The sequence below is a fragment of the Amphibalanus amphitrite genome, unplaced genomic scaffold, assembly GCF_019059575.1.
Source record: "Amphibalanus amphitrite isolate SeventyFive unplaced genomic scaffold, NRLGWU_Aamphi_draft 000040F_arrow, whole genome shotgun sequence".
In the NCBI taxonomy this organism is placed as follows: Eukaryota; Metazoa; Arthropoda; class Thecostraca; order Balanomorpha; family Balanidae; genus Amphibalanus; species Amphibalanus amphitrite.
The window spans coordinates 1,401,046-1,413,887 of record NW_024881536.1 but is presented as its reverse complement, the minus strand read 5'-3'; the positions used below and the strand labels follow the sequence as shown (position 1 = coordinate 1,413,887).

The 12,842-nt window shown below is 51.1% G+C and overlaps 1 protein-coding gene across 18 annotated transcripts in view; it reads right to left on the bottom strand.

The window, feature by feature from the left end:
* Positions 1-2,030: 2,030 nt before the first annotated feature.
* Positions 2,031-12,842, bottom strand: part of LOC122374895 (protein ECT2-like) — a 48,620-nt gene continuing 37,808 nt past the window's right edge. For 8 of the 18 annotated variants that reach the window (XM_043354068.1, XM_043353992.1, XM_043354045.1 and 5 more), the window contains one exon: positions 2,031-2,997. In XM_043354068.1, coding sequence (XP_043210003.1) covers positions 2,860-2,997 — 138 coding nt within the window. In that variant the 3' untranslated portion in view covers positions 2,031-2,859. Of the gene's footprint in view, positions 2,998-6,678; positions 6,714-7,972; positions 8,045-12,842 lie in introns of all 18 variants that reach the window. The other 10 variants (XM_043353956.1, XM_043353968.1, XM_043353975.1 and 7 more) reach the window with 3 other exon arrangements.

The window sequence follows — 12,842 nt, the reverse complement described above, 5'->3', positions numbered from 1 at the left end:
GAGGGACGTCACACAGTCCGTGACGGGCACTGCCAGAGACACTGGCTGAGAGCTTCCTACAGCAGACAGACAGCTGTCCGGATAAAGTCACCGCGCCGCCCCCAATTCACCACTCGTCCTATTCCGCAGCCGGCCCGCCCTCGATCGAATTCGCCACGACGGCCTTTCTGGTTTCGACGACGGGAGAATTTTCAAAGGCGAATTTGCATCCTAAACAAGGTCGAGTCCATTGGATGAATACGGTCGGCGGGCGGCTACTTGAAAGGACTGAGATTGGCCCGTTTCGTCCGGGACTGTTACCGCTGCCGGTCACAAGCATAAGGACTGAATGTCAGCCGGAGGTGACGCCGTTGCTGAAATTGGACGGCCATTAAAAGCCTCTACCACTCTTCACAACGAAAACAATGCGTAATAATGACTGCAAAGAGTAAGGTGGAATTCACCTTATTCTTGAGTCGCAAATTAGGAGTGAAATAGCTCCCCCTGACGAGCTCTTTTCATTCCTAATCTGCGACTCTTACCTGATACGTTGACAGCCCAGTTCACATAGTTATAGGTAATGAGTGATCGTGCGATAGGTAGCCGCTAACGTGGTGCTGATAAACTAAAATCTGGCAGGTACAATATAACCATTCGGACCGACGTGATAAGAGCCGTTAATTTCATACAAATAATTGAGTAGAGGGCTATCCTGTGATCCATGTTTTGCTAACATCTGAAACGTGCTGTCACACAGTCACAGTCGACACCCGGTGCACGTGACGTCACACAGTAGCTGTGTACGACAGGTGCCGCATATGAGGTCACATGACAGGCGCCGCCTCCACAGGTGCTGGCGCACCGCTCGACGTGGCTTCCGAGTCTCACTCTATTCAGACGAGCTGCGAGTCGGTACAGATCCCCGACCCGGCGGCCTCACAGGCGGCCGGACCACTGTGAGGCGGCCAGACCACTGTGACTCACCAGGCGGCCAGACCACTGTGACACCAGGCGGACCAGACCACTGCGACACCAGACGGCCGGACCATTGTGACACCAGACGGCCGGACCACTGTGACACCAGACGGCCGGACCACTGTGACACCAGGGCCAGGCGGCCGGACCAGACCACTGCGACACCAGGCGGCCCGGCCACTGTGACACACCGGACCACTGCACTGTGACACAGCAGACGGCCGGGCCACTGTGACACCAGACGGCCACGTCACTGCGACACACCGCAGCAATGTGACATTGCGACACAACAGGTCGGCCAGGTCCCCCTACGGTTCTCCTGGGCCGACAGGATGCCCAGCGACTCGTCTAAGGGAGCTGACGACCGCCATGAAACGGACTGTTCCATTAGCGCGACAAACGGATCGTACCCGGCCTCCATCAGTCGATGTAAATGTCCAGGTGGGCAGTCGGATCAAAGGGGACAGCAGACGTTTGTTTGGAATTTCACCCCAGCTGTCGGTGATGGCGGCACCAACTGCCTCCCGGTCCGTCATCAATTGCCAACCGAACGTGTTTGATTGCTCTCCAAATTCAGACTCACTCTCTCCAGCTGAACTAGCCAGTTATATCAGATAAAAGCCGCTAATATCGCGAAACGGGTCTGGTCTGTATGACAACCGTCACGTTTGTTGAAATACCATCTGGTGTCATTTTCTCTCAGGTAATTTATTCTAACTTCGTCCCAAAGGCCTAATGTGAATATGGTTATTATCGTTGTTTCGTTCCCAAAGAGTCAAGACACTACACTTTGTAACTACATTTCTGATCCCAGTAACCTGTTGCAGACTCCCCACCTATTTAATCGCCCACTGTAGTGGCAGCGCGTGGAGCGTGCGGAGCGGTTCGAACCACCACTCCTCCATCCCCGACCCGAGCCGAGGTGTGCCGCAGCACTGCCGACCCTCCCCGCTGCATCAGCGTCAGGTGGTGCGCAGGTGTTCACCCGCCTGGCACAACCCTCGCCCAGTAAACCATCTACAGAACTAGCTGCAACTGTGTGTCCCAGCTACAGAACTGACATCACAAACAGGGAGTAATAGAAAGCACTACTAATGTATTCAGATCCTCACAGGACAACCGGTATAAAACCTAGAACGGACCTAGCTTGGCGATTTGACGTAAATGCAGCGAATCACTGGCGCAGGCGCTTGATACACACGAGTATAACAGAAGATGATGAATAGTATCATTCCCGAAGCGAGGGCAGTTTCTAGTCACACACACACTCACGAGCCGGATAATCTCACAATTCCGTCCATTAGTACCTACATCTCTCGCCAGCACACTCGCACCAGCACGCCACGTCTAGCCTATCACGGGCTCGCCGGGCGCCTCACTGTTCAACCACACTGCAACCCGGCTCGATCACAGGCACTCGACGCACTCACACAGATCGACAACAAGAAGTGAGTCATGGCTGATACCCAGAAAACGCGCGCTGATAGATGGGTGACTAAGCGGGGCCGGGCCGCCGGCCGTCCCGACTGCGGCCGAGGGAGCCGCCCCGCGCAGCCAGCGGTCAACAGAAAACACTCCCACCGCGGGCCAGGTCGGTCGGCACGCTACGCAGCAGTGGTCCCGTTACTTAATCGAGTATAAATACCCCGACGGGCCTCAGAGGTCCTCAGAGGCCCGTCACGCACACACGCACACAGACGCTCCGGGCCGGCGGCTGGCTGCTGCCGGCCCCACTCTCTCCGTATGTACAGACCGCCCCGGCACCGGGACGGGCGCGTGCTCACAAAGTGTCGCTGTCAGCCGGGCGCCGTCGAGCCCTGCACGCCGGTGAGACTGAGCGCGCGCGCCAGCCGCCGCGGCAGGCTGCGCTCCGGCAGCGGCGGTACGCCGTCACTGCCGCGCCGGCTACAGGAGCTTTGACGCTGAATACCCCAGCGAGCTTGCCTTAAACTTCTTCTTAGATGAGAGAGGCGTTGTAGACTGGGGGTGGGGCATGGTGGCGGCGCCGCTGAACGCAGCGAGCGGCGTCGCTGGGTCGACGTCCTGCCGGCAGCACACAGACACGCGTGTGACGTCACTGGAGGCGGGAGATGACGTCACGGGTGGTGGGGAATCCACCAACGGCCGCCCGTGGGCCGGCGGATTAGTGGTCAGGGTTGGCGAGCCGCCCCGGATAAAGTTAGAAAGGGTTAGACGAATGGCGCATCAGCCAAGTATGCACTAGCCGCATTTTTTTTTTCTGCGAAATGAAATGCTTCATTATTTCTGGGCTAAATTACTGCGAAGCGTATCTAACAAGACTAAAAATAACTATAATAAGATAACGTAAGAATAAGCGCAAACCATTAGCAAAGCAACAAATGAGACGATATGCAATGGTGCATGCCTAAAAGCTAACGAGACATATGTAAGCCTTCTTCATAACTCAAAATGCATGTAGCGCAATTTCAATACAGATTGAGTAAATGTCCAAAGCTGCTTCTATCATACCAGGCAAATACATGCCTCCTACAAGCTGCATTCAGCATGCTTGGTTCATATACAGTGCTTCCCTGACCTTTGCTTGGGTGCACTGTCTCATAACTAAGAACATGTGAAATAAAAATTATAGCTGCTACAGACTTCTTGAGCTATGCTCCACTGAGGACCTTTGCAAATGTGGATATTTGGTAAACTATTCAAAGTGCACGGCTACATTGCTGGTGCTTTGCCTACATGTCATGCTAGATGATTATAGACGTCGTTTGCGTGGACGAGCAAGAGAAACAGAAAGAAAGCTGGTGTGTGAAAAAGAGAAAGATAGAGTGTGAGGGTTGGAGGAGAATAAATATGAGCGACTAGCGAGCAACTCCGATATGGTACAGAGACACAATAAGGATATGCGGGAAATAGATACATGATAGATAGATGTAGAGAGGGAGAGATCGAGGAAGGAGAATATGTGTGCGTGTGTGCGTGTGAGAGAGATAGAGGAGAGCGAGAGGGTGAGGGGAGGACAAGGGGAGAGTGGGAGAGAGGAAAAGAGGAGAAAGAGAGGGCGGGGAGGGGATGATACGGGGGAGCGTGGGAGATAGCGGAGCCGGTGAGGTAATTATTTTCGCCCGGCGCGGCGCACACGCGCTATGCCCGGTGTCGACGGGTGCCTCTGATGGATCCGAGGTCGGCGGCCACAGGACAGGGCAGGACCGGCGGTCAGCGGGCCACAGGACATGGCAGGACCAGGAACCACAGGACCACAGGACGGGGCAGGACCGGCGGTCAGCGGGCCACAGGACATGGCAGGACCGGCGGTCAGCAGGCCACAGGACATGGCAGGACCAGGAACCACAGGACCACAGGACGGGGCAGGACCGGCGGTCAGCGGGCCACAGGACATGGCAGGACCAGGAACCACAGGACCACAGGACGGGGCAGGACCGGCGGTCAGCAGGCCACAGGACATGGCAGGACCAGGAACCACAGGACCACAGGAGTCGTTGAGAGAGATAATTTATTCACCGATCTCTCCGATACAATTCAAAACTTTACACACCTTCCATCAGAACAAAAACTAGACATCCTCTTCCACGGCAAATCCCTTAGCGCAGAGGATGGTCGGCGCGTCGCCGAGTGCTTCCAGATTTACATTGAAAAATCCCTCACCATCAGGACTTCGGCGGCGGCTGGCGGCGGCGTGGCCGCGCGGCGGTGACAGCGGCCCTTTCTTACGGACATCGCCACTCGCCAGTGAACTTACCTCAGAGGCGGCAGCTTTACTTTAGTTACTTATGTTTATGCGTAACTTAGTTGATACCAACGATTATTTTATACTTTTAAGTGTACTTAATTTTTCATTGTATTTTTCTTTTAATTCGATTATCAAAACTTCGGTTTATCATTATTTGTGTTGCACCCGATGTTTTTTTTTCTTGTCATGAATGACGTGTGAATGAGCTAGAGTGTGTGAGGGAGAGGTGCCATGAAATAAGCTGAATAGCTTTTGCACCGATCCCAGACTGCCTTATGTCTATTTATGCGAAAACATTCAATAAAATCGAGCAAACAACAACAACAGGACAGGGCAGGACCGGCGGTCAGCGGACCACAGGACAAGGCAGGACCAGCGGTCAGCGGGCCACAGAACAGGGCACCGAGGTGGAAAGTGCACACGGCTTGCAACGAGCCAGCGGGCCAAAAATGCTCACCGATTACCACCTGAATATTACTCTCTAAACATGGTACTAGACGAAAAACTATCGTATCACAAAACAACATCCAAACGGCTGATGCAAGATCTTGGGAGCTTACTAGTTACATCAGCCTCTGCAAATCGCGCCTTATGTTCGTCAAATGATGTAAATACATCGGAAATGACTTACTGGCAACAGGAACACAAATACGATAGCCGAGCAGCTGACGACTGGATTTCGGAGGGCGTTGATTACATTGGTTCTGCGAGATGTGGTGAGCGGCTCAGAGGATCGTTTGTATGGGAGCGGTATGGAGAGGGAGGCCGCGGAAATTGGAAAATGGAGCAGATGAGCTAAGGCTCATCAAGGGTCACTATTTTGGTATTACACATATGAATACGTAGTACAAGTTAGGCATATTGACATTCTAACTATTGTAGTTAGTTGAGCATTATATTTGGGTAAGTGCATGCTATAAATTATGTCCTACAAGACTGGTTAGCTCTAACCCCTATCTACATAATCGCTATCCTACGATCTTAATTCAAGCATCATTGCGAGGACTCTCCAAGGTACTGTTTAAAGATCATAGCCGCAAAATCAACCCATATTAATGATTGTCGATTCAAGAAAGCAAACTTTTCGCAATAAAAACGTTAAGCCATTCGAAGGCAGCTTCTTGGTCAGTTCCCAAGCCAACCACCGCACCACAATGGAAATCAGCGGCAACAGAAGCATCCCTGCCGCGCCTCTCCAAAGCGCCCGCTCTCAAACCGCTCGGCCGGTTGATCCACCTCCCGAGCAGACCGCGGGGGCGGGCCCGTCCGACGGAGGCCCGTCCGGCGGAGGCCCGTCCGGCGCCATCCATCGCGCACAAACAGTCGCCAACACGCACAAAAAGCGCTGGCCGTCTCGACGGCCCGGCTCGCCAGCCGAAGAACCGAGCGCGACGGGCGCCGAATTCCGGATGACCTCGGTGGACGCTGGGCTGGGTAGGACGGTGGACAAGCTGTCCACGGTGGACGGTGAGTGGAGTGGACGACCTCGCTGGACGGTGGACGGTGGGTAGGACGGCCAGCGGTGGACGAGTGGGGGTGGATTCTGTCCACGGTGGACAGTGGTAAGGAAAGGCGAGGTGGACGGTGGAGAGGAGAGATCGTTTGCTCGGTCTGGACGGACGTTCTAACCCTCTGGACAGCACTGTCGGTGGGAGGAGAATAGGAGCGGCGCCGGCCGGCCGACTCCCGTCCGGGGTACAAAGTGGGTCGGCCGCCGTCCTGTTTGTGTGCCAACTGTGGGTAGAGCCCGCTCGACTCTCGCTCAGGACGGAGGAATGGAGACGGACGAAAAAAGGAGCCTGAGCGGGGAGCGGCAGGCGGCAGTTAGTCACCAAACGAGTCCCATTGGGACCGAGACAGCTGGTCGAACGCCCACTCTCCACCCAACACCGCCCGCCGGGACCACATGCGACCCTCTGCACAGGACACCACCGCCCAAACGGACCACATGCCACCCACGTACCCCGGCGCCGATCACATGCACAGTGCGCACTTACTGGACACTTTCTGAGCACGCGCTAGCCTCTAGCTACTGAAACGAGAGAACGTCTCGTCAGATTGGTGGCAGCACGCGGTACACGGCACACAAGGATGCACGCGGGCTCGAGTCGACGCAAAATACCGACACTCTTGCGCACATGTATAGAGAGAAGCGTTCAAGGTTCTACTGAACACCTAACACAGATAAAATAGGCCTAAGGCCACACTCGAACAGACCACTAGCGGGCCGCCGGGACTGGTCACTTTCATCCCACTGCTGCCGTCGGCACGGTAGTCGGTCGGGGAGGGGGAGGGAGGGGGCACGGGGGACGCGCCCGGGGCGACATGCTGGCGCCATGCGGCCATGCTACGAGAGAGAGAGAGAGAGAGAGAGAGAGAGAGAGAGAGAGAGAGAGAGAGAGAGAGAGAGAGAGAGAGAGAGAGAGAGAGAGAGAGAGAGAGAGAGAGGAGAGAGAGAGAGAGAGAGAGAGAGAGAGAGAGAGAGAGAGAGAGAGAGAGAGAGAGAGAGAGAGAGAGAGAGAGAGAGAGAGAGAGAGAGAGAGAGAGAGAGAGAGAGAGAGAGAGAGAGAGAGAGAGAGAGAGAGAGAGAGAGAGAGAGAGAGAGAGAGAGAGGAGAGAGAGAGAGAGAGAGAGAGAGAGAGAGAGAGAGAGAGAGAGAGAGAGAGAGAGAGAGAGAGAGAGAGAGAGAGAGAGAGAGAGAGAGAGAGAGAGAGAGAGAGAGAGAGAGGAGAGAGAGAGAGAGAGAGAGAGAGAGAGAGAGAGAGAGAGAGAGAGAGAGAGAGAGAGAGAGAGAGAGAGAGAGAGAGAGAGAGAGAGAGAGAGAGAGAGAGAGAGAGAGAGAGAGAGAGAGAGAGAGAGAGAGAGAGAGAGAGAGAGAGAGAGAGAGAGAGAGAGAGAGAGAGAGAGAGAGAGAGAGAGAGAGAGAGAGAGAGAGAGAGAGAGAGAGAGAGAGAGAGAGAGAGAGAGAGAGAGAGAGAGAGAGAGAGAGAGAGAGAGAGAGGAGAGAGAGAGAGAGAGAGAGAGAGAGAGAGAGAGAGAGAGAGAGAGAGAGAGAGAGAGAGAGAGAGAGAGAGAGAGAGAGAGAGAGAGAGAGAGAGAGAGAGAGAGAGAGAGAGAGAGAGAGAGAGAGAGAGAGAGAGAGAGAGAGAGTAGATGACCTGAGTAGGGAGCGATAAGAGCTAGACAGACAAGAAGAGATAGAAAAGGACAGAGTATAAGAAATAAGTGAGTATAAGAGAGTCAGAGTACGCGCTGAGAGCCAGCTGGCTGAGTATTTGCCGCGTCACTCACGCTGGGTAGCGGCGCCGGCGGCGGCCGGGACGGCGAGGGCAGCAGCGCCGCTGACGACTGGTGGATCAGACGCTGTAAGACACACGGATCGCGCCCGGCTACAGGTCAGACTGGCGGCGCGCTACACTACACACTACCGGCTCAGACACTGGGCTACGGGCGCGGCACTACCGGCCGCTGCGGCAGCCGCACTAACACTAGCCTGGGCCGCAGAGGCAGCAACACTAGCCAGCTTCATACGGGATACACTTTCCGACAGCTAGCATATGCAAGCCTGCAACTATACAGTAAGAAGGTAGATACTTCCCAGAACAGAATGTTCAGTCGGAAAGATAAAGGAAAACGAAAAGTAGGGGAAGTTGGGGGAACGCCGAATACTTTTTTTCTGACGCCCGTAGCACGCAAGGTAGACAACATAAGCTATTCTTGTTGGCGTCATTCGAGAGGTCAGTCTTTTGCCTTTCAAACATACCAGGCGCATTTGATGAATTCGCATACCGTTAAGCGCACAAACTAAAAATATCAAAGAAGTGACTTTTTCGGCGTTGCCCCGGACTGCGGGGAAAGCCGAAAATGGGATAAATGATCTACGGGGAATGCCGACATTGATGTTTTGCCATTTTATCTCAAACTTTATCCATGACACGCGTTTTAAGAGCTTGAGGACGCGGTGCACACTGGAAGTTATAATTGTGTGATATAATAAGAAAATGCCAGGTAAATCATTCCTTATAGGTAACAGGCCGTTGTGTCGGTTGAAAGTGTAATTTGTGTGACTAAAAATACGCGTTGCTATTCTACAGCAGTAAAGTCCACGTAGCGTGCTTTTAACACGTGCGTAATCGCACGTTTTCGGCATTACCCCAGCCAGCCATACTTTCATTTGCAGGCCCATAACTTTTCAACGTGCTGTATAAATTTCAAATAGGCAGCACACTTATGCAAAGACATGCTAAAGATTACTTGACCGAATTGGCCAGACAAACGGTAGCATAATGAGTAAGAAATACAGCTTCAAAGGCACGTGTAGTACAAGGGAAACGTACCTTGAAAACGCTCTTGGCGCCCTCACAGCCGAAGTATTCCGAATGACGACTCGTAACAAACATGCCATAATTGTAGTCACTTAAGCTTCAAAGCATCACTGACAGGTGGCATCCATGTCTTACGGTTTTCGAAATATCTCGAATTTCGGCTTTGCCCCAACTCCGGCATTGCCCCAACTTCCCCTAATGACGAGTGATAACTACAGGATACAGGGGGGGGGGGGGGAGAAATGAAAAAGGGATGGGGAGAGCTCGAAGAAAGAAGGAAAGATAAGGTGAAGCGAGATATATCTGACGGGCAGCTGAGCCCGTCCGGTAATTATGCACCACAATGTAAGCAAACACGGTATCAGGACAGCACGCAGCACTCTGATCCGCGCTACGGAGTTTTCTACGGTATAGCGGAGCATCTGTAACTGGCGTCACTAGCACTACAGAGCACTGCAGGGGCATTCCACGTCAAATCGAACAAAAATCGGCTGTTTTGCACCTTACCATCAGCGATTTCATTATAAATTTGTGAGCGAGTTCCTGTGTCGCCCCGAACATTACATTGATGTTTTTTGCACATTCTGACCACAGGTCTTCTAAATATAGGGCATCGAATTTTCACAAAATGTTGCATCTTTAGGTATATTTTTGAACGACCATAACTTTGGTTGTACTTGTTTGATTTGAATGAAATAAGCCTTACTGTTTAGGTAATTTCTTAAGCATTTGTTTAGAATTGCACCTACTTAAATATATGACCTTGAAATTTGCTTAACTCTGTTCTTAAGCACAAAAATTGAAATAGCAAAAAACACGTCACCTTCGATTTGGCTAATTTTCATATATTTTATTGCCTACCATATTCTTAACAACCTGTGAAAAAATTAGAGTGGGCCATTCATAAGTTTTGAAGAAAATGGCACATATGCAAACGTATGTTAGCACGCGCAGTGGAGGGGGAAGAGTGAATTTCGCCCCACCCCTCCTGTTTTTCGCCAATATCTCATAGTATTAATGCGGAATTAATTAAGCTACCTGTCCAAAATTGAATTGCACATCTCATCGTGCAAGCAAGAAGAAAATCGGTTCACAACTGGTCTAGTAATAGCGGTGTAAAGTGAACATCCTGTCGCCGCGGCGACGCACTATGGTTGGAAACGGCCTCACGGATGGCCGGGGGTCAACGCGAAAAAATGTTTTGCCCATAACTTGTTAATGCGTAGACCGACTGCGATGAAACTTTGCATAGGTATACCAGTGTCCTTCGTGCATCATACAGTAACTCAGAAATGACGAGGTCACGTCACGTCACGCATGTGTGACGTCATCATTGCAAGCATGTTATAAGTCGCCTATGTCTTTCCTTATGTTATCGATATCGCGAGGCATTTTGAACATGTTTTGAATACTGCTTTTACTGAATGGATATTGTTGTTATGCTTTCTGGCGAGAAATATCAACGTAGTGACGCACAGTGTCTTACTATTGGTCATAAAGGGTCAAAAATTTGGAGAAAGAGTATTCATGATTTTTTTTTTTAGATTGGGCAAAAAAGTAAGAAATAAAATGACGATCAAATGACAAAACATGCGTCAGATTAACCCGGCAGTTGCTGGGGTATTTCCCCATCCGCCGTTTGCCGGGGGGGGGGGGGGGCGTTCAACGCCCCCAGCCGATAACTCGCGAACAAATAGGCGCAGCGAAACGCACGAGGCGCGGCAAACGAAAGAAGAACACGACGAGACGATTCACATGAATACTTTAAAGTTGAATTTCGAGGTCACAGGTCGGGTCAAGATCAGGTCAAATACTTGAAATCGGGCTTTCAGTAGCATGGACTTTAGAACCTCGCAATCGGTGCCTCGCGTTTCGCGTTTCGATTATATCGTCATCAGTTGGTCCTAAATAAATTCAGTCAACAGTTGGTCCTAAACAATCTGTCACAACTGTCACAACTGTCAAAACCCTTCATATAAGTGCTAAAAGAGTGTCAGATCAATGTAGGGGTCAGTCAAACATAGGCCACTGGCCAGGGTCAAAGTCAGGTCAATCAGGTAAGCACATAACCCCGAAAATTAAAACTGGTACCTATTCGCAGCCCATGCATGACACATGTTTTATGGGTACTTTTGGGCGTAGAACACGATGGTGACATTCATTTTATCATACGAGTACGTGGCTGGTTGAAAAAAGATCAATTTCAGAAATGCATGCATCATGGTCGTGAAGTAGTCACGAGAAATTGCCAACATTCAGTTCAAGATTTTGGAAAATGTAGAACGATGATCAAAAGCCATAGATAGCCATTTGATTTGCCATGGTATTGGCAGTGTAATGGCGTTTACAGCATGTCTGTATGTCTGCTCTGTCGGTGGATATCCATATCCATACTCCAGGATATCCATACACGTTTGCACGATATCCATACTCCAGGTGCAGGGGCGAGCAGTTACTTCTTACGAGGGGAGCGGAGTCGAAGTCAGAGTCGGAGTCAGAGTCGGAGTCGGAGTCAGAGTCGCCCAGAGTCGTGGCAACGAGCCAGGAGTCGGAGTCGGAGTCGGGGTCGGTCAGGAGCCCGCAGTGGAAGTCGGAGTCGGTCCGAATCGGAACAGCTCCATCACGACTCCGAAACACTGGCAGGGGTCCGGAGTCGGAGACAGAGTCGGCCGGAGTCATGGCAACGAGTCAGGAGTCGGAGTCGTAGTCGGAGTCGGATTTGGCGCCACCACGACTCCGCAACCCTGCTTCTTACCATCATTTATTAGGATAAGCGATTGCAAGACTGACGAGCCGACCTGGTGCTAACGAAGCGACGGGTAGGTACGCCTCGGGAGATGAAGCTTCACCGACGATTTTGCGCACAAGTGCGCAGTCTGCTTTTACGTTCCCCTTACGCAGAATTGAACAGAGATTTATTCTGCCAAAAAGCTCAATGGAGGTCGATGGAGAACTTTTTGTATGTCCAATGAAACATAAACGTAATTTTGCAAATATTGCTGTGGTGACACTGCAAACAGAATGCAATGCCGTTCCTGATTTTGAACACGCATGGGAAAAAGAGTCACTCCACTCGATAGCAAACATAACAAGGATTATTTTGATATATAATAATCCAGTTTTACAACGTCATGGAGGTACTCAACATGCTATCACCAGCGCGGTTGTTTAAACCTTTGACGGCGCACCAAAAAAGCCACTATCAGAAACTCCCGATTCCACGTACGATAATGGAGACTAAATGCGCAACGAAATAATTTTTTCTGCCCAATTCAAAACATTTCATCAATTTCCAACAGAATGACACCCCAAATATACATATATTCCGAAATTGCCCACGGCCATCCGTGAGGCCGTTTCCAACCATAGTGCGACGCGGCGACTCGGCAGCCGGCGCCGACCGCTAGCCGCCGCCTGAATTGTAGACTGTGCCGGGACGGAACGGAACGGTTCCGTCTTTACATCGCGCTCCTTACCGCTGATTACGTTCGATTCGCGTCAAATTTTGTGAGAAGACTAAGAAATGTACAGGCAATCTTATGGTGTAAGAATTTTGAAAATCAATTGGTAAACAATTGAAATATGAACGTGTAAACACAAAATTGTGATTGCTGCGTTTCCCGCGTCGGCCGATCCCGCCTCAGCCGGCGACATGTTACTCTTAAGCAGGTCTCTAACTGCCATATTTATTATTGGATTAACTAGAAATTCCCCATACATACTCAAAAATGTATATTCTTTCGTATAGTGAAGATAAAAAGACGTGAAGATATCGTTGCGTGATAATGTTTTCGTTGAATTTTTGGCTTCATGATGCATTTCCACACGGCTCAAAA